The sequence below is a fragment of the Falco punctatus genome, assembly GCF_963210335.1.
Source record: "Falco punctatus genome assembly, chromosome: 9".
In the NCBI taxonomy this organism is placed as follows: domain Eukaryota; kingdom Metazoa; phylum Chordata; class Aves; order Falconiformes; family Falconidae; genus Falco; species Falco punctatus.
Window position 1 is genome coordinate 20,151,441 of NC_137589.1, and position 21,536 is coordinate 20,172,976.

Below are 21,536 nucleotides of genomic sequence, written 5' to 3' on the forward strand. Positions count from 1 at the left end.
ACTGAAATGCAAAAGCTAGCCTGTACACAACATTCATAAAAGTAGGCAGCCTCCAGGGATCAGGAGTGCTTTCAGTGAGGAGCTCTGTCTCATCCTCACCTCAACCATATTCAGCAACTAAATTACTTAGCTAAGACTTTAATGAGAAGTTAACCAGAAATTATGAAGATTCATAGCCCGCTTTTTCAGGATGTCACCCCACTCAGGATTTTTTACTATTGTGCTTCCTTCCTCAGCTTTCACGGCACTTAATACTGCTTGTAAATTAGCACAATGAATTTGTAGCATGAACTGCAATGAACATGACAAAATTAAGACAGATTCCAGAGGTGAATATGAACAATTAGATTGAGGAGACAGCTCTGGATACCAGCCATAGCTTAAAATAGGTCCAAGAACATAAGGAGACAGCAGCATGATCTGCAAGATGTGCACGTCCTTCCTTCCACGCCAGCCAGCAGCAGGACCATCCCCACAAAAAAAGCCTTCAGCTACTGACAGTGCACTCCAAGGAAGAGCTGGACAAACCGGAGAAGAGCCAACAGGGAGCAGCAGGAATGGTTAAGGGTCCAGAACACAATGTGGGAAACTTGACGTAAATAAGTCAGATTGCTATAAGAAAGAAGGAAAGAGGAAGGTGAGATAACTAATACATAAAACCACTGCAGCAGGACTGTTCTCTTGGTCCAGCAAGGGCAGGACAAGATTCAGGATGTGCTTAAGAACACCATAAGGGAAGAGACACATGGCAAAGAAGGAGAAGCCTATATATACACGTTTACATACACAGAAAGCATGTAATGTTAAGGACAGAGAACACTGGAATCAGCTGCCAGGGAGGATTTATTCCATCACTGATCTCTCCATCACCAGCAAATTCCTAAAAATAGGTGAGACAGCTGCCTGTCAAGACTAGATTGGAGGCCCCCAGCCCTGCCTTGGCAGCACACTAGCAGATTTCTCACGCTCCCTCCCACTCTCCTCTGCTGCAGCCCAGTTTAGGCACCAGCACCAGCTCAGGCACCAGCACCAGCTCGTGGGTGCAGACAGACAGGCCAGAGCACGAGGACCTGCGCCTCAAGCCCCCTTGAAAGGGACTGCTCTGAAGAAAACGAACCTGAATGGTTTTAGGTCAGTCTCACCAGCTAACTTGGATCACGTGGGATAACACACAGCTCCTTAGATATGACTCCCTGATAGCAAGGAGAACAATTGCTTCACAAAGGCCATCAACCCTAATGACACACACTGGAGGCATCCTACTGACGTTACCATAATATCCTTGTAAATTACACATCTGTTAATTTCTTAAACCAGGAGACACTGCTTACATTTCCAGAAGAGCTCACCCCAAGTGGGGCACGGGGCTATACCCCTGAACCACAGTGCTGACAGACGCACGCACAGTTTCTTGCATATCCATTTGGCTTCTCTGCACAAATCCTAGCTCTGATTTGCTATGTAACATTTAAATAAGATACTATCAACACACTCTGATCAAACTCCAGAGCTCTGCAAGCTTAGGGCAATACCTGTGCTTTAAGCTCTGCAGGTCAACTGAGGTCACCCCCCCACCCCCACCCTGGGCTGTTCAGATCTTTTCCTAATTGACTCCAGTTTTGACTTTGGCTCATTTCCCAACATCTGATTCTTTCCTTCCCCTGATGCTCATGGGTAAAAATAATATGAAGCCAAAAGCCACCTGAAAGGACACAGTGCTCTTTCAAGACAGCACTCAGATCGACATGTCTTCAGGCCTTAGGAGAAAACCCTCAGCACAGCAATCCTAAGGATAGTCTCTTGAGTCTGTCATCTCTCACAAAAAATTAAAAAAATGGAGCAGAATTCTCAAAATAAAAATAACCTCATACGAATAATACCTATACTTTTTAGTCCTTTCTCTCCTACATCAGGTTACATAGTACCTGACATATCCATAGCTATAAAATCAGCTTCTCCCTTCTTGACTGATTTACATGGTTTCCTTTGTTTTACTAGAACAAAGATTTTTAAAGTCTCAGTTTCAGCCGGCATAAGGTATTTCCAACACTTCTGCCATTAAAAATGTATTCCAAGCACATTACTCTGAAGTCCCCATGACAGTGATGCAAAACCCCTCAATGCATTCCTAAACAGAGTTAGCTATGGGCTGATCTAGGCTTCAAAATTAATTCTGGAAGCGCCGATGGAGAACCACCAAACACCAAAAGCAGTGAAGGTCAGTAAAGCAAGGAAGACGAAGAGTCTTCTCTACAGACAACCTCCCAGTAAAACAACTGGGCACTTGATACAGGGTGGCCGAAAAAGAGAGGAAGAACTGGTAAAGACTGAAAGAAATCTGCAGAAGTGGCAGCCAGCACTGCTCAGCTTGCTGGTGAGGAGCGAGGCATGAAAAATATGAGTTTGTAACAGAATGAGAATATACTGTCAAGGCTGGGAGATGGTATCACAACCTTAATTGCTTCAACTTATGCACAGAATGGGGCAAAAGACGTAAGAGCACAGAGTAAGGCCAAGGGGATGCAGCAAAAGAAGACTGGGTACTGCATTAGATACAAACATGCTGGTAGCAAAGGATCTTCTTGTTAAGCAAGTTCCAGAACAACACAGATGTCTTGCCCTTATTCATACCACTAATTTATTTGCAGAAGGATAAGAAATGAAGCATAACTAAATACTTCCAGTCAATCAGGAAGAGCACTTGGTAAGACACTGCTTACAGAAGTCCTCCCCAGAGGTCCATATGCTCCCTTATTTCATTCAATACCAGGTTGACTGAGTGACAACATTCAGCACTAAAATGCCAGTTTAAGTGCTTTCAGATGCCCACTGCCCACAGATTCAGCCAGGAAGGTTTGTGACATAAAGAACATATCTGTGGCCTTTTAGTAACACTCCCAATGGGTATGTAGAGCTACAAATACAAAATACAAGTTTTACACAAGCATCAGTAACAGTATTTTTTATAAATATTAAGCTTGTTGCAAACTAAGAGGTTCAGTGCTGCTCATCTATTAATGGCTCATTTAGATTAGCCAATGAATGCACCAAGATTTATTTCAAATTAATTAATTCAGTTCATTATTCCAATGCTCAGATACTTAATTGCTTCTGCCGCCAGCTGGAAATCCTCAGAGTTTAAGTTATTGCTTAGAAAGGGTAAACTTCATTAGTCTTCTAAGCTCAGTTATTTGCAATGCTCAAGTATTCTCCACGACAGCCAAGCAGAGCACCATTAGTTACTCCTGTTGTGTAATTTTTCACATGAGATTTACTCCACCAAAACCAGGCAGCAGGAGCTCCCAGAAGACAGCAAAGTCAATAGGACCAACACTCACCTGCAATGGATGGCTATGCAGAAGGCTACATACAGATGCAGATCAAACATGATGATCCCACCAGCCCACCTCCTATCTCAGGAAGACACAATCTAAGTCTTTTCTGTCTTACGGCATAAAACCACTGTGGTTTTTTATATATATCTTTTCAATCCTTGACTTATCTACCTTTGTGCAGGCTTTCTTACCCCAGCACTGGCTTCTGACACTGCTCAAAGCATATCCTGCAGAATCAGTTTGTAATACACTGGTTTCAGGCTGCACATGACAGACAAACCACTTGAGAAGTCCTGTCTTTCTTCATGCTAAGTAGTGGATAGCGTGAGTTCACATACAAGCACTAACATATTAATCCTTTTCAGCAATTTACACCATCATCAGAAGTACAACAAATCTGTTTTGAAATAGTAAGTTTGAGCATTTTTTAAGTACTGATGAGAGATGCAGTGCTGCTCCCCACACAGCAGTAGAGAAGAGCTGGGGCATTTACACAAGGCTTTATGCAGATGGCAAAAAGAAATACATCAGATACTCTTTTCCTTTTATTACTGCTCTTCATCTAACACTGCATCATCTTCTACTTACTTAGCCCAAGAAGCACAAGATTTTCAACTGCTTCTTGATTCAGCCTACTACATGTTTAATGCCTTAACTATAAAGAAAATGAACTATTAAAAAAAAACAACAAAAAGAGGGAGACATCCCTTACCTTAGAAAACTTCACTGACAGCCTGCAGCAGAGCATCCCTTAACAGCATTCCCTACTCAAAGGGCAATGATGTGCCTCAGCTTCATTAACAGACCACCCAAAGTTAAGCAGAATATTAGCAGGCACACATTCCTCATTAGAGGAGTTTGTCATCAAAAGGGACAGCAATTCTTTGGTATGCTACGAGAGCCACGCTTAGGACCTGCCGGACCCCTCAGAGACTGGCTATGCAGCATGGCAGTTTCCTATCACAATGAAAGCACAGTTGCTTCACTAACCTTAGGTAAACAAGCATCGTAGGTCATCCCTGCAACAGAGTAACCCCAGCAACAGAATTGGTTATGCAAAGGACCTCCCTAACCTCCCATTCAAAACCCACTGCAACACTTAATGAATTGAAATTGCTTACTACTAACTGTAAATACTCAAGACGCATACAGACATTTCTCTCTGTAGTCCGTAAGTTATATTTTCAGTGACATCCGGCTTATTCAATCCTGTGCCCTGGCTACATGTATTACATATTTACCTTTTGTAACTAATTCATTATACTTACTGCTACTTTACTGTAATAACTCAGGATGTACTACCTAAATAACCCAGGATGTCACTACAAATGTTTTCTATTCACCTACACTTATTCTTAAACTCTTACTAATCACCCATTTTATATATTATGAAAGACAAAAGGAAATTTGCAGTTCCTTATCCCTCATTTAAACACAACATTAAAATGCCTATTTAAAAGTCTTTTAAAAATGTCTACAGGTGTCAGTATGAAGTATTTTCTACACAAATATATCAGTTTTGTTCCTCCTCTTACTAAAGAGTTGTATGCGAAGTAGTTAATTAAATGAGTATCTTAAGCCTGGAAGTACTATTTTACAGTTACTGCCATTGTGGATTTATTTCATGGCTCCTGTAGGAAAGGAATACCTCAAAGTCTGTGTAATTCTATTTAGTGCTTTACAAATTTATAACAGACAAAGTAGATAGAGCAAAGAAGGAAAAAACCCAAACAGTAACAGCAAGTCAGCCTCTCCAGATTGATAAGGACTGGGGAGATCACAGACCATGCTACTCCAAAGACATTGCCCCTCTCTATCTGATTTCAATCAGCACCCTCAGCTGAGCAAGGTCAAGCCTAGTCATAGTGCCCAGGGGCCTCCAAGAAACAGCCAAGTACTCCAGGAGCCAAGAATCTCTCCCTGTAATCACCTGTGACCTAACACTCTGCATACCATTAGAGCTCTTTGCCACAGGAAGCACCTTCCTACTGATGAAAGCTGAAGCCAACAACTGACAATTTGGCTGTTTTAAAAAGCAGAAGCGAACCTGCTGCAGGAGGGAGATATTAACTCTCTGTCTTCGGACACCTTTACGTAGGACATTATGTCCTACCTACTTAAAGATGATGCTGAGGATGTTTTAAGTGGAAAAAACCCTGCTCACTTCCCTGACTGAAAAGGGGTGTTACCCTGGCCATTGCCACAGAGGTCTTCAGGTCCTGTGAATAAAGAGGCACTACATAACTGCAGATTATTAGCAGAATGCAGCATAAGACAACACTGTGCTGGATCACGGTGTTTTTCCGCAGACTGAGCAACTCCTTTTAGCAGATATCAAAGTTTGACAGCTCTAGGAACAGCCAGAACAATCACTATCATTTTCCTCCTGTTGTTTAGAACTAGAGCCTTCCAGCCACAACACAGGTGAGCAGAGTGGCAGCAAAAAAGAACCTAAATATTGTCATGAAAGTAAGATGGGTTTTAAGCAAAGGCTTTATTTTCAGACTCCCATTGCAGCCATGAGCTAGAGTGACTGCTGGTGCCACACTGCTCCTACATTTTGAGGGAAGAGAAGGGAGTCCTTGATTTATTTCAAATGTGGCACAGGCCCATGGTTCACTGATGGTCATTCAGGCAAGCACAAATAGCTCCTTTCTCCCCACAATCATGGAAACAAGCTTTAAGCCTCACAGACCACAAGTAGGTGACCTCAGGCTCCGGCCCTTAAAAACCAGAGTCCTGCATACAGCTACCTTACCATCACAAGATGAACTGTCCCCTTCTGCTTCCCTGCTAAGTTTCATATATGAAGCAGTCAGCAGAGCACAAAGAAAGGCAGAGTAGCATCCCCTAGCCAAGTGTGCTATCTCTAGCAGCCCTCCTAGAAGCTGAAAGCAAGACATTTCACCCAGCTTGGTCAAGTCAACAGACTTCTCTTTGCACAATACCACAGACCCATGTAATGCTGGGGGAAGCCAGGCAGCAAATCCTGCCATGGGGAAAGAGCTCACGTGTGGATGGCTACAGGGGAAAACTCAGCCCTCAGCTTTTTTGCATATCTGACTACTCACAGTGGCAAAGCAACTCCACAGGGAATCACCAACAGCCATTCCTTGCATGCAGCAGAAGCAGGACAAGCAACAATGCTTTAAAAAGTCTCCTGCAGATCTTAAACTCATCTGGAGGACTTACCACTCAACTAAAGCAGCATGACATCTCAGGCAAAAAAAAAACCCAAACAAAAAAATATATATTACCTCTGCCAAAGGAATCTGGCACTTGTTGTCACTGCAGCTGTCCCTACGAAAGCTGCCATCACAAGCCTACGCCTGGTCCTTGGGTGATGTGCCGTCCCATGGTAACGCCGTGAAACAGCAGACAGCCCTGCTGCAACAGGAAGAAGTCGAAGGCGAAACATCCTGTGGAGTAAGAACAACATATTAGTAAAGCAACAAATGGCTTCAACTATCCCAACCAGGTAGTTGTTCACAAGTTGTTTCTTGAATAGGAAAAGTTACAGAAAATAACTGTCACAGACGTTTATTAGCTGTTCTGAAATAGCCACATAACCTAATAAATAGATAATTACAAGTGTTACATACTGGTGTACACCTGGCTGACACATCCTCACTACTTACTCAGCTGTTCTTACAGCATTTCTTCAAATTCCTCTTAAGCCTTCCTCCAGCACACCTCATTAAGATGAAATATTTGCACTCTTCCACCCAAGTGCTAAGTCACAGAAGATGCAGGTAGATCTTACACACAAGTATAGCAGATAAGAGCCATTTGGCCACAGGGAAAGACACAGCTGGATTTTAAATGGCAAATTAAACCAAGTAACAAGAAACCTACCAAACAAAACCCAACCCAGTCATTATAAATTTCCCTAAGAAAACCCTACAGCTCTTAATCACTTTTTTTATCTACCCTGGAGCAAGTAATTTATATCAAACTTTAAATATAAGGCAAGTTTCAAAGCATCAAAACTTGTAAAACACAATCCATACCTCAGTACACACACACCAGTACAAAGACAAACAGGAAACCAGAACTACAAATCCAAACATTACTACAACAGAGGAAACTGAATTGCAAAAAACTTCACCTCATCACACACACCAGCTACAGGAGACAAAGCAATTTTTGCTAGCTCACAAGATTGAAGGTGAAGGGTAAATGTCACCCTTGAAAGGGAAAGGTGCTGTATCTTTAGTGAAATAAAGGTTTTATTTCTAACTGATGCAAATTCCATTTGCAGATTGCAGGGTCAGCCTTAAAAAAAAAATAAATTTGGAACAGAACAGTATAGAACTCCCAAGGCCAGCAAAAATGTTGGAAGTGGAAAGCAGGGGAGCAGTGGCCTATTTTTTTGTTTTGTTCCCCATTCTTGCTGTTTTGCTCAAATACTCCCAGCCAGCAAATAACCACAGAATACAAAACTGAAGTCACATCTATTGGTTTTTATTTGTTTTTGCAACACAAGATGCCACCACACCATTCTGCTAAACCATTAACTTCCAACAATGAGAATCTTGGGACCATTTTGTGCAAACATATCTTACGTGTGTGGTGTGTTATCCCATTTCAGCTATAAAGAGTTGAATATATTACCGCCCTTTTCCGCTGATTAAAGCAACACACAGCTCAAGATTTCATAATGTGAACCAGTGATGTGAACTTAGGGAGGAGAAGAGAGAAAGAGGAAGGGAAGACGCACATAAAATATTCAGCAGCTAATTTTGAGTGCCAGAGCTCAATATCCTTTAAGGTGGTGGAGATGCATCTCAATACTTCACAGCATAATCAAGAAAGGTGATGAGGGGAAGACAAGTACAGATAATGAAAAATCATTAGAAAATCCCTTATCAGTGATTTTTCATACAGATCTAAGGCTTTTGCATGGTCCTGGGACAAGGGAGATGGAAGGAAGCACCAGCAGCCAATAGCAGGCTGGAACAGAAGTTGCAATACTGCTCTTGCTGTGTATGCCAAAGCCACAGGGCGCCTATGCCTTGCCACCCTGTTTTATGGACAAATACTGCGAACTTTACTGCTCACAGCTACTCCATCTCAGCAGCATCCATTTTATATTCATCTGTGCACATACCAACCCCCAAATTTCCAGTGGGCATTCCCATTTTGTTTATTCCTTTAAAAATGAATAGGCTTAAAATTAAAGTTTGAATGGAACACAGCCAGTCAACGGCGCTTATTCTCCAGTCTTCTCCAGTTCTGAACAACAGAAGATTGTTATGAAAAACAGCTCTTATTTCAAATTTAAAGTTATTTTCCATCCTACACAAACCTGATGTTGCCATTTCATCTCCAGGGACTAACTTCTGTTTCATATGCAGAGAAAAATCTGCATTTTCTGTTTTCACCAAGAAGTCAATGTTGCCCTTACTTGGCTTCCCCATCCTAATTACAGCTTTATATGCATAAGATGCAATGGATAAGGGAAATCTTGCCACTATCACTTAATCAGCCAAAACAAAAGTCAAGCCCCACAGTGCTTACTTTTGAGCTTGATGAGATTTTTACAACATTTCAGATTGTTGGCTTTAGTACTGAATAAATGTTTGTCCTGTCTGAGCCCTAAGAAACACTCTATCATCTGCTTTGTCCAAGTAATCTCCATCCTTGATGGTGGTGGAATGTTCACCCAGACAGCACTCTGTAACAATTGCCCAAGACAGCTGAAAGCAGGTGGTTCCCTTAATAACCCTAAAATATAGAGTATCCTTATCTTGGAACAAAAACAAAAAAAGCACCTTGTAAGCTAAATTTTCCATGCTTTCCATCTGTGATTTTACAATCTCACTTTTTTTTTTTTTAAATTCAAAAGCAGCATGATATTTGATATGTTTTGTTAAAAGCTCCAGGCACGTAAGTCAAGATCACTTGAGAAAGCCATACTCACTTTTAAAAAGATTAAAAATAAGCACCTTGCCCAAACTGCAGCAATGAAAAGCTTAACACCAAGATCTGCAGTAGAATAAGGAATAAAACTGAGATAAAGTATAAAACTCCCAAGAACAGATGTGATTACAGCTTATAATAAGAAACAATCTCAATTCTTGCAGGATTTAACGCAATAAATGATTATTTTATTTTCATTTATAGGATACAACAAAGTAGCTCAGAGGAAAAAAACCCCACAATCTCCACAATACTGAAAATAAGGACCAAACATAAAAGTTATCATAATGTTCTAGCATTAGTGCTATAAGAAATCTGTAGATCATAATTTTGTTTCTAAGAGATAAGACAGTAAGTTCTTCCTCAAAACAGCTCTACTTTCAGAGACTGACTTAATATCCTTGGACAAAAGAAAGAGTGGGGGCTTGTTTCCCTGAAAAGAATGACATATCTGCTTTTAGTTATGCCACGAGACACGGGAATTGTTATTTTTTAAGCAGAAGAGTCAACCTACACACCTCAAGATTTAAAAACATAAGTTTTGATAACTGTCTGCTCCACCAAAACTCAATCCTCAGAGCCCAAGCATTTGAAAAAACTGAGCCACCCAACAAAAAAACCTCCACCTTACCCAAAACCCTCACCAGAAGAAATGTGAGAGCCCATCCTGGTACCTGGCTCTGTCCACTTTGGCACCATGTTTTTGTGCCCTGGCTCCGTGGTTTGAGCTGTGTTTCTGCACCAGCAGCCGCAGCAGCTCTCACAGCCATCAGGCAAGTGCTCAGGGCCCTGCTCTATGGGTACATGTAGCTGGCAAGATGCAACAGCATAGAGCCTGCTATATTTGTAATTTAGCATTAAACATGTTAGCGTCTTGAACATCCAGGAAACGCACAAAGCCATTAGGAAAGTACCGCTTCCGATCTGACACACAACGGGCAAACTAAGGACATCCAGATCATGTTAAAAGAAATGCAAAAGTGTTTCAACAATTATATACGTTCTGGCTTGATGTGGGTATTTTATTTCCCCAAACAATGATCTGCTGTCCGCTAACATGTTTTGCGAGGGAATTCAGACAGGCTCTCTCCTTCTCCCCCCTGCCATGTTCACAGCATTAAGACTCCTGCCCTGGACTTTTTCAGTTGAAGTACTGAGGCCTGAGCAACAGGCCCTGAGCCAAAGCTGACCTCTAGATGAACCTGACAAACAAATGGGTTTTTTTATATATGTATATATTTGGTATCCAATCATTAGCAAAATATGCATGATAATTAGTTAAAGATGTAGCTTAGACAGAATATAATCATTCACAAAGATATAGTACATCCTTCCTTGCTTAGGGGCAGGTAGTCAAGGCTATGAAACCAGGTACGTGGCCTTGTTTGCAAACCAGTGGTTAAAATCAAGCTGCTAAGGAAGACTCCCTTGGTTCCTCCCTGAGCCCTGGGCCAGGCTTCAGCGCGATCCAAGAGGAGAGTGAAACCAGATGCTTCGACATTGGACATTAGGTGAGCTTGTTTATTCAACAGTATAAAAGTTGGACCCTCTTACAGCAACTTTGGAGACCTCACCTACGAGTGGACGCACTGCGTAGGACCTCCCAGTTGTCAGGAAAGGCTCTCCAAATCCTTACTGTAGCAGGGGATCCCCAGCAACAGAGGATCTGGACGATGGTAACGTATTAAGGCAGTAGGTAATGTATCTTTCTTAAATATATTCTGTCATATGTAGTAATGATCAGGTGCATTACTTAGTCTTGCTTTATTCTTCCTGCATTATTTCACTTACTATTCTATTGCTTTAAATGTAAGTAAAGATAAACTCACTTCTTTAACTAGGTGTCTGTTCCCTTTGTGCTGACCCCATCTATTGACAAAACACCAGTGCAAATAAGAATTGGCAGATCCCAGCTCTTGCATCCTTTTTCAGATACCAAAAGAACAAAAAGAGTTGCTCGTGGTTTTCCAGCACCAGTATCTCAGCCCAGGAAAAGGGACTTCCGTTCACACTTGGGTAGCCCACAGCACTGAACTTCTTGTAGTCCTTTTCAGCAATCCAGAACAGCCTCAGTTTTTAGGATGAAACACACCTAAAGCAGGGGTTTTATATCAAAGGTGGCCTCAGTGGCACAAACATGTGAAAGGAGTAAGCTGATGGGTGTTTAATATTTAATCAGAGAAGGGTTCACAGGCACTTTTTATTTGAGCAATTTTACTAGGACATGGTAAGCCTGCACATCAGGGCAGAATGTATATTGTAAATTTAAATGAAAAATACTGTTATGTAATATCTTCTCAAAACAGATTTGCATTTACGAGGCACTGCTTAGGCATATAGACTTCTGCAGGGACTGGCTGAGATGGAATCACTAAGAACTGAAAGAGCTTTCTGGAGCCGTGTGTTTATCAAAAAGCAAAGTCTGACATTGCCAGAGCAGACTAAGACATCCTGACCCAGCAGCTGCTGTAGGAAAATTCCTCACCTATTTCCACCTCAGCCCCTGACTGTCAGTTGTACCTCACCCTTGCTCACTGAAGCAGCAACATCTGCTCCAGAAGGCATGGGGTGCCCTGAAGGAGGAAGGCAGCAGCAGTAAAGCATGGGTCTCATCTCTCAGCTCTCCTGTCTCTGTCTTCTCAAGAGAATTATTGGGAAGAGGTGAGGGAAAAATTGCAATGGGAAGAACAGTATGACAAATAAATCCAACAGGAAGGAAAAGTCAAGACACAAGGGAAAGGTCAAAGCAATCAGGATAGGTGTTTTACCATCAACACTAATAGAGATGCTTAAAATCATATGAGATACATAAACCGTGTGTGTGTATGTGAACCTCTTAGCATCAAAGCTGCTTCCACCAAAATTGAGATATTAATTTTGACCTCTCCTCCCTCCAGTTCTCTGTACTTTGTTTAGAAACTGCTACAAGCAATAGCTATTTGTACAAGGGTAATTTGTACAAAGGGTGCCCAGAGGTGGATTCCAGCTACCAAGATGTCTGGATCCACTCCTTGCCCCATCACCAAGAAAGACTAAACCACTCCTGCTCTTTTCCCCCTCCTGAAACTCCAAATTTTCACCTTATCCAGTGCAATTTCAGATAAAGGATTACTCACATTACTGAAGTTATTAGCTTACCGAGACACATAAATCAGTTTTGAAAATGCAAATGATATCCAGCAGCGAAAGTAATTTCTTCTCAGGTATGAGATAGGGCAATATTTGATCACATTAATTTCACTAGAGAGGAAAACCACATTTGTTTCAGAGCATGATTTAAATTGATGAAAAGTCCACAATGCATCAATCGATAACACACTGCCAGGTCTTTAGAAGAAACCTAAGCCATAGCCTGGCATTTTCTTTTTAACTGTCATTGCATTAAGGGTTCATCTTTTCCTAAAATCCTCAACCCTGAAAATGCACATTTCCCAATGCTACAGCTCTGTAACTACACCAACCATTGCTTGTCCTCCCCTTGGGGACAATCAATGCCATCCCTCAAGTAGCCAGATTTAGTATTAAACTTCATTCTGCTCTGAATGCAGCTGCTATTAAAGCCATACTATTGCATTTCATAACATGTCTTAAAATTCAGTCTAATATTGCACTACCAACACGTTTTGGCATTCTGAAATCACCTCACCGTTAATGTGGCTTATTGAGTGTAACAATTTACCAAGATGATACACATTAAGACTCTATTATACCATCCTCACCTCAAGTTATATTATTCTGCCAAATTGATCATTTAGCATAAGACAAAATGAAAATAAAACAGCAAACCCATGACTAGTTGGAATCCAACTTGTTAAACTACCACTTATAGGCACAAGTGGTATTCTCAATTTAATGTATACATCCTTACTATTAACTATATTTAAATTAAGGAAAATGCAGGTTTCTCTGTCACTACCAGTTCCTCTAATCCCTCCCCTATTTTTAAGCTCCACATACCCACACCTGGGCTCTCACTGCTTGAAAACTAATCTTCTATCTCAGGATGATCTGCATTTCCTAGCAAATACTATACAGAAGAAATAACCATCTCTCCTTGGGCTGTACAAGTCACCCATGCCAATTTCTACCAAATCTGCTTCCACAGGAGCATCACCTTAGACTGCAGCAATCTGGCCAGAGAAGAGTCACAACCCCCCAACACAGCTGCACAGAGAACCTAGATTAAAACTGACAAGACTGAAAATAATTTTATTGATCTTCAGTGCCAAGTAGAGAAGACACTGTATTGTGGTGACACACACAAGACTTTTGATTTAGCTTTAATAAAGCATTATTAGCAATTGCAACTGGATTATTTATAAGGGTGTAGGTCAGCAACTAGCTTCGTCTTGATCTCCCCTTGAAAGGGAGACAGGTGTCTACTCACTAGGGAACAATTTTTTCCTATGTGCCTTTGAACATTTAAAGTATACTTAAGATAAAGACTCTGGTGCCATCTAAAATGGCAGAAAAAACACCAGTTGGCAAGCTCAACAGCAACCCCAAATCTAACTTGCTAGCTGAGTCATTAGAGGACTTGTGAGTGGATGCAGCCAGCAGGAATTGCAGCTTTTGAGAAACAAATAAAAAATATCAGTTTACCCAAACAAAGTAACTGTGTTACCATCTGTTGCAGCAGCACTGCAAATAGCACCTTCAGCACGGTCAAAATACTTTGCTTGCTCTTTCAGTCAGTTTCCAGCAATGCACAGTAGGTTTTTAAGGAGCAACTACAATCTTCCACAGAAATCAATGCCTGAAGTTGCTTTTTCCTGGTTAAAGTTTTCCTTTCCCCTCTTTCCCCCAAAATGCAGCCTATTCCTTGGGCTCTTCCACCTAGAAACCATTACAGTAAACCTCAGCATTAACAAGCTCCCTACTACCATCTCCATAGGAGCCAGAGGTAACTAGTAGAGCTGCAAAACCAAAAAACAAAATAAAAAAACACTTCTCACCCCCTATTAAGGATAATGACCCTGTTTCATGAGCTACTTCCACCTTAATCAGTTCAATGTGAAATGTTCTTTTTCCAAGCACTATTCCTAAATACTCAGGCTGTGTGGCAAACCTGCCACATAGGCAGGCACACCAGAGCAAAGACATTTTTGCAGGAGGAAAAAAATGACACTGATTCAAGGAGCAAAGGTTTGTCAAGAGAACTAACTATTGGCAGAGGGGTAGAAACATAATACTTCTGCCTTTTTCTGTAGAAAGTCACAGCCAGCAGGAATAAGGCTTGGTTGCTTAATGACCCGAGTGATTTAACTTGCCTTGCACAATCTGTGTCGATGGGATGTGATTTTCCTGATAATTCCTAACTCTTGCACCAAATAGAAAAATCCTCCTTGAAGCTCCTGCCTTTTCTCCAGCCAATGGCCACCTAACTGCATGTACCTTACCATAACAAACAAACAAGAATATCTCAGAACAGTTAAAAGTAGGTCTAAGAAGTGTTTATGGCTTACTTGGTTCCAAGCTGGTGCTAATTCTTAATGAACATGTGTTTCACAAGAAAATACTGCTGAAAGAGAAAAATTTAAGTAGTTTGAAGAAAAAGCAAAAGCCTCACTAGGCTGTGAAGGTGACAATTCAACAGGCTTGAGTTATCTGCAGACAAACGTACAGCTCTAGAAAAAGACATTTCATTTTGGAGGTATGACAGGCAGCAGATCATCCCAGAATTTGACACTGAATCCTGTACCTCTTTTCCTCTCAGACAAGGAGGAGAAAGACTTGTGAACCCACTGAGAACTTGAATTTGAATATCACCATATGGTCATTTCTTCCTTTCCCATTCTCTCTTTTAAACAGAAACATCACCTACCTCAGCAATAGCCACTTGCTTCTTTAGAAAATGCCTTTTCTGCCCAAAAAGTCACACTTTTATTTAAAATTTCTTTGGATGTGTGCCACCAAAATCTACTGAAACAAACAAAAAAGTGACAGCATCTGCATTTCACCTACCAGATGGCAATTTCTTCTGAATTCCAGAGAAGGGCACTGGTTCCCCCCAGAAAAATGAAAAGTAAGTCTGAACTCCTGCAGCTGCTTTTCCAGAAATGCCTTATTGGATTAGCTTGAATTTCAGACAGAAAAAAAAAAAAAGAATACAGATAATCCTGGCTAGTGCCTTATGCTTTTAGAACATGACCTGAGGAGCTCACTTTCAGCATGAAAAAGCTGGCAACAAATACTTGGCTCCACCCAAGGTGGCCAGACAGATAGCACACTGCCTGCTCACACACTTATCTGGAGCAAAGGCCCCACCAAGCAGAGGACCCGATGAGTCACAGTGCCTGGCCACTACCACACACCACTTCTCTCCCTGCAGCCATGAAACCTAGACAGATAATCAGAGGACGGAGGAGTTTTACTTTGCAGTCCACCAAAACTTCAGCCAACAAGAAAAAATAGGGATCATCTTCATGGAAATAGCAAGCCATAGTTACAGACTGTAAGAAGAGATGTAGAGAAACACCTCCACATATCAGTGCTTTTAGGGTTTAAATTAATGGGGTGGGGGGATGGGGACACGACTGGAATTCCTGGGCAACTAATATACTGCAAGCAAACCTGGTGCACACACACAGAGCATCTAATAGAGTGACAAGGCTCTTGTAGTCTTTAACACTGACTGGCATAAGGCAGAGATCAATTCTTGCAGATCTTGTGTTTATATCGTAGCTAAGATTTCAGTGAAAAAAATAGAACTAGTCTTCTAGCTCTTGAAGCAAAAATGCCAGAAACAGAAGTTTGCATCAAATGAAAACACAGATGTTAAAGTGGTGGTACATAATGCAACTAGTCTATACAGATACTGGGTCTGTATTGTGATGTTGCCATAGACCAGCTTTGTCTGCATCACAGACTGACATACTACAAATTATAAAGCTACACGCATTCACAGGTCTCATGTTTCAAGCACAGGTCAGCTGCAGCATTGCTCATCTCAAACCAGGATCATCTTTCTCGCTGTCCACATGAGGATCTTGGGTTTCACTTCAAAGGGCTATAAACTCTAAGAGAAAAAACTAAGAATTTGAGCTTGAGAGACCCTGGAGACTTAGATGAACCCCACCCCCCCACAACCCAGAGAAGGCAGCTTTTTTCTATTTTGAAAACACAACCTGGAAACGGTTACTTTAAGCTAGTGATTTGTTTTGTCAAGGAAGGGTCACAAGTTGTCACAAGTTGCAGAGACAGAAAGGAAACCCTGTAACAAATCAAAGGCTGTTTATGCAAAGCATTTAAGGCCACACATTCACAGCTATTATAAATCAGCACAAGCAGCTGGCCTGCCCCCACCTGTGCATTCCCACCTTGTGCCAGCCCCAACACAAAACTCCAAGTTAAAAGGATCAGCACTTTGGTCTGCTCTGCCTTCTCATACCCACATCCACAGTAGTGTCATCCAAGACAAAAGGATCTCTTCACACAGTAGTACTTCCAACTCTGAGCAATGGTGGGACAGCAATTAAAAGCTGCTCTTGACAGAGGTTAAATCCAGAATGCATGAAAGGAAACTTTATGGCAGGTTTCTGGGGGAGGAGGCGGAGTCACTGCACTCACAGACAAAGTAGCAAACAAAGATAACCCAGAATTTACTAGCCAAGGACTTTCGGATAATACTACAGTGCCGCAGTATAACAATGCATGATATGAACGGTCAAGCTGTCCATTTTTTCTGTTTGATAGTATCTTAAATCTTTCACTAACGGGCAAGCCTGCCAGACTTTTGGATATGTGATTAGGCAGATAAAGTGCATTTCAACTCAGACTCTACTGTGAGTCCTTGCATTTCTTAATAAAAGTGCCAGCTGCCTCTCCTTAAAGACACATAGCCATCCCCCCCATCAAGAGGCAGCCATGCCATTTGCAACAAACCTTTCTTAAAACCATTGTAAAAAAAAGATGCAATACCATTCCTCTCAAAGGCATACAATACTCAAAGGCCCTGGCTAACGTTTGCTGCTGAAGAATCCCAAACAGCATCATACCACCAAAAGTCTATCTACATGAAGACACTTTTTTGCTAACACCCCTGCAACATCCCAGCAGAAAGACACAGCATTTGGAAAATTAACAAATAACTTTTTTTTTTTGCTATACACAAGCATCCTCAGCTCTACTGTATTGAGCTGTGTTAAAATACAGTGGACCAGTAAAACCACTGCAAACTCGCGCAGTATAAAAAAAGTATTTATAAATCCCAGCTCAATCCATTTCAAGAAGCGTTAACGCAAGTGGAATGACATCCAACAACATTTTTTTGTATAATACACCTAATACGATCTCTACAGAACTTACTTTACTCAAGAAATGCAAAAGTAGTTGTTACCACATTCTATATCTAAACATAGCTGATGGTTGCCTCAAATATCACCTGACAAACTTAATGCTTATGGGATAGTGCTCCAAAGCCTTCCTGAGACTTGAGAGGATGCAAGTCTTGCAATTTGCTCTGTTAAATTGCCTAAGGACAACAGTACAATCTCTACTCTCAAAACACCACCTGCTTACCCAGAGTTACACCACTGACTTCTCAGCCCAAGATGCACAACAGGAACATATACAGTGAAGTTAACACAAAGACTAATGAGATGCAGCGAGCTCCAGAGTGCCCCCATAGACAGACATTAATGATGTAGGCAAGGCACACCATTCTTTTTCCTCCAGAGCACAAAATTCCAAATTCTTTAGTTCAGGAAGCGTAAGTATCAAAAAAGTTTCTACAGGAAATGGGTCATTTGGACAACAAGCTGTTTTCACAAGTATACAAACAAAGGTTACATGAGCTTAAGATACACTGTTGAATATAGGCATTATACCCTTGCCAACATACTACTGAATACCAGAAAGTTTAAGGGGACGGTTATCAGCCACAGGACCCTCCATGGCAGTAGCTATATTGGCTAAAGAAGCTGCTGCCTGAAACTGGTGGCCAACACAACCCCCTGCAGAGTCACAGAGAAGCAGGCCATGATGACACTAGAACACATTTCCCTTGCACCCCTGGGCTGGCCAAGCAACGTGATGCTCCAGGTGGACAAACGCACAAAGTTTAAGCATCTTTAGTTACGTTTTCGTTGTTTGGTTTGTTTTTTGTTTTAAGTTAAGATACGTCCCGATGTTCAAATACATTTTTACTGAGTGCACAGAAATAGTGAATAGGATTGTTTTCTTTAGTGTGTTGTTTCCCATCCACCCCCCATGTTTTATCAATGTGACATAACTGATGTGGGGTTGACAGGAAGCTCTAGGCAGCAAACTTCTTTCACAGCTTGCTCCCATGCCTGCTTTGCTCCTTCTTCCAAATCACACAGCACTGCCCATGGTGTTCCAACAGAAAAGTCAGCACAACTTCACACATTGCAAAAAGACAATGTATTTTCCTACAGCTTTAGGAAAAATCTTGGGTGAACACTTTCAGAACAATTCCAAACAGGGCAAACTTAGGGGTAAGTATCAGCCAGATGATTAATTCAGTTAAAAGTACCTGAGAGCAAAGCCACAACATGCTATGAGTCGTGTAACATCCTCACCTGTAGTGCGAGCGTACTTGCTCCCTACCTGCGGGTCAAGTGGTCATGAAGCACCCAGGGAATAATTTTTTAGTGGTTGCAGAGCTGTGATCTAAAAACAAGAAAAAAACATAATAAAGATTGTAATTCTCTGCTGCCAGCAACATGCTGCACACTATTTCTCTCCAGGCAGTCATGCTCTGCATATCCGTGCTCTCACATAGGCATCTCAGACTGCCTGCCACATAAAGTCAGGAGGAGAAAAACGGTCACACAGCTGATTAAAACAAAAAAGCAGCCAGGCCTTTACTTTAACCGCAGTCCGAGCTGGCACTCGGGGTTTCTAGAGGAGAAAGCCTCAAAAAAATCCTGCCTTGTCTGACCTGCCCACCCCAAGTCAACAGACCCCATTAAACAGATTTACCAGCTTTCCCAGGCAGCTCATTAAACTAAAGGCAAATATGTAATACACTAATCATGTCACAATAAATATCAGGCCCTTCTATACTTTCAGCAGTTTATTAACCCAAATTGACCCTAAAGGTTTTTCCAAAGACTAACAGCACATCAAACACAGTCTGGCCACCCCGTGAAGTTAAAGCTGTTTAACAAACCACTATTAAGAAGAGTTGCTTTGACATGAGCTATAACGCACAGCAATAACTCACACAGCCTCGGCAACACGGCGCACAACCCCCTACAGCGACAACACAAGTCAACCAAAACCAGGGAGCTGAGGCCCAACTCCTGGAACCGCCCGAGCGCTCCCCAAAGGCCCCGGCGGCTCCACCTACCCAGACGCGCCGAGGGGACCCAGCGTCTTTCCCAGCCAGAAAAGCTAAGCGCTGGAACGGAGGCACAGACCCTAAGGTTTATTACATAGGGAAGAAATCATGGCATCACTGCAGGGCCCCGGGGGACGGGGGAGCCCCAGCACGTCACGCCGAGACCCTGGCACCCGGAAAGCCCGCCTTCCCCGGGCGGCGGCTCTCCTCAGCTCTCAGGCCCCGGCCCCTCAGCCCCGGGCCTGGGCCCCCCCCCCAGCCCGTTTCACGGTAAGCACCCGCCTACGTGCCTCCAAGCCCGCTCCCGCCAGGGCGCGGTGAAGGGAAGGGAGGGGAGGGCCAGGCGGAACGGAGGCGCCGTACCCCGCCGCCGGCTGCTGGGGAGCGGGTAGGGAACCCCCATGGCCGGCCGGCCCGCCCTGCCCGCCCGCGCTCACCTCGGCCCGGCCGCCCGTCCCGCCGCCCCGCCCACCAGGGCCGCGCTTCCGCGGGCGGTGGCAGCCGAGAGGGGCGGGGCCTCTGTGCGCCCGGGGGACACGTGAGGACCGAAGGGCGGGAACCGGGGTGTGAGGAGAGTCTATAGGTGTCCCGGAGGGCCGGTGTGTAAGGGCTCAGGGGCTTATATACAGGTCTTGAGAGCCCTCTGTGTAGGGTCTTGGGGATTGTGTGGCTCCTGAAATACTTGTGTGTACCCTGTGAGGGGTGTTTGTATAGGTCCTGTGTATGGGGGGGGTGGGGGGTGGGGTGTGTGTGTAGGGCCTGAAAGACCTGGAGGCAGCGTCCTACAGGGGCTTGTATGTATAAGTTCTGAAAAGTCTGTATATAGGATCTCAGGGGCCCATATACAAATATATATATAGGTCTTGAGAGGCTTGTGCATATAGTATGAGGAGCATATAGGTCCTGGAGGGCTTGTATGTAGGGTTTGAGGGTCTTGTATATAGGTCCTGAAACAGGTTTCAGAGGTGTGTATAGAAAGAGTCTGAGCAACTTGTATAAACAGGGCCCGAAAGGGCCTATATACAGGGTTTGAGGGGTCTATATGCAGGGTCTGAGATCCCTCTGTATAGGTTTAAGGCACCAGTGTAAAATGCTTAATGCAGCTGCCTATAGGGTCTGTGTGGGCTGCAAGGCCTTGGCCATTTCTGCCGTCCCCTACTGGATCTCCCCAGTTTTATTTCTGTGATAGGTAACTCCCCTGCTCTGGGCAAGCGCTTCAGGTGCCAGAGGGGCAGCCTGTTCCCCCTGCCCATCCCTGGCGCAGGCCCAGGGGGTGCTCTCAGCATGGGGAAACGCTCTGAGGCATCTGCAAATGCAGCACGAGAAGAAGGGAGCTCTCCCATCACCACAGAAACGCAGAAAACTTCATTTTTCAGGTATGATCATCTAAACTGCAAGTTCTTTGCTAGTACATGAACTGAACTGATTTCTCTCATTGTTGTTGTGTCCCGTCCCCCCCTGCCCCGGTGTATCTGGTTGAGCATTTCTATGTATTTCCGACGATAGTTCACTTTAAAAAATGAAGGGGTTATCTCATGAGAAATGAGTCTTGTGAGCAGGTGATTCTGCAGGGTCCAGAACAGTTGCTGGGTCCAGACCTGAGGCACAGAGCTGATGCTGCTGTAGGGCAGCATGGCCTGAATTAGCAGTGGAGCAGACATCACGGCCTGCCTGAACTGTCCCACACGCTCCAAGCTGTGCCCGCAAGCCTGGCTGGGCAGTGTGAACTGTGTCCTCCTACTTCTGCATGGCTTTCCTCCCCGGGCTATTGAACTTACAAACAAAATCTTCATGGGAGGGTTTATTTTCCCTGTGGACCACAATATTTACAACACACTAGGGAAAATATTTCTGCTGAGCTGCCAGCTTCACACCTCTCACCAGAACAAACTTATCCTGTACTGGAGATGGCAGGGAAGGGCTCAGGGCAATGCCTGCAGGTAGGAATATCTCTCCTTAATCAAGATGGAAGA

General features: G+C 43.1%; 1 protein-coding gene across 7 annotated transcripts in view; it reads right to left on the bottom strand.

Annotated features, from left to right (window-relative positions):
• MICU1 (mitochondrial calcium uptake 1) overlaps positions 1 to 20,038 on the bottom strand; it is a 105,798-nt gene extending 85,760 nt beyond the window's left edge. Inside the window, exons 1-3 of one of the 7 annotated variants that reach the window (XM_080401659.1) lie at positions 20,001 to 20,038; positions 18,800 to 18,890; positions 6,593 to 6,754 (exon numbers count right to left, since the gene is read on the bottom strand). In XM_080401659.1, the coding sequence (XP_080257785.1) occupies positions 6,593 to 6,753 (161 nt within the window). In that variant the 5' untranslated portion in view covers position 6,754; positions 18,800 to 18,890; positions 20,001 to 20,038. Of the gene's footprint in view, positions 1 to 6,592; positions 6,755 to 15,221; positions 15,731 to 16,576; positions 17,262 to 18,799; positions 18,891 to 19,853; positions 19,875 to 19,926; positions 19,955 to 20,000 lie in introns of those variants that run through there. The other 6 variants (XM_080401665.1, XM_080401662.1, XM_080401660.1 and 3 more) reach the window with 6 other exon arrangements.
• Between the last annotated feature and the right edge of the window lie 1,498 nt (positions 20,039 to 21,536).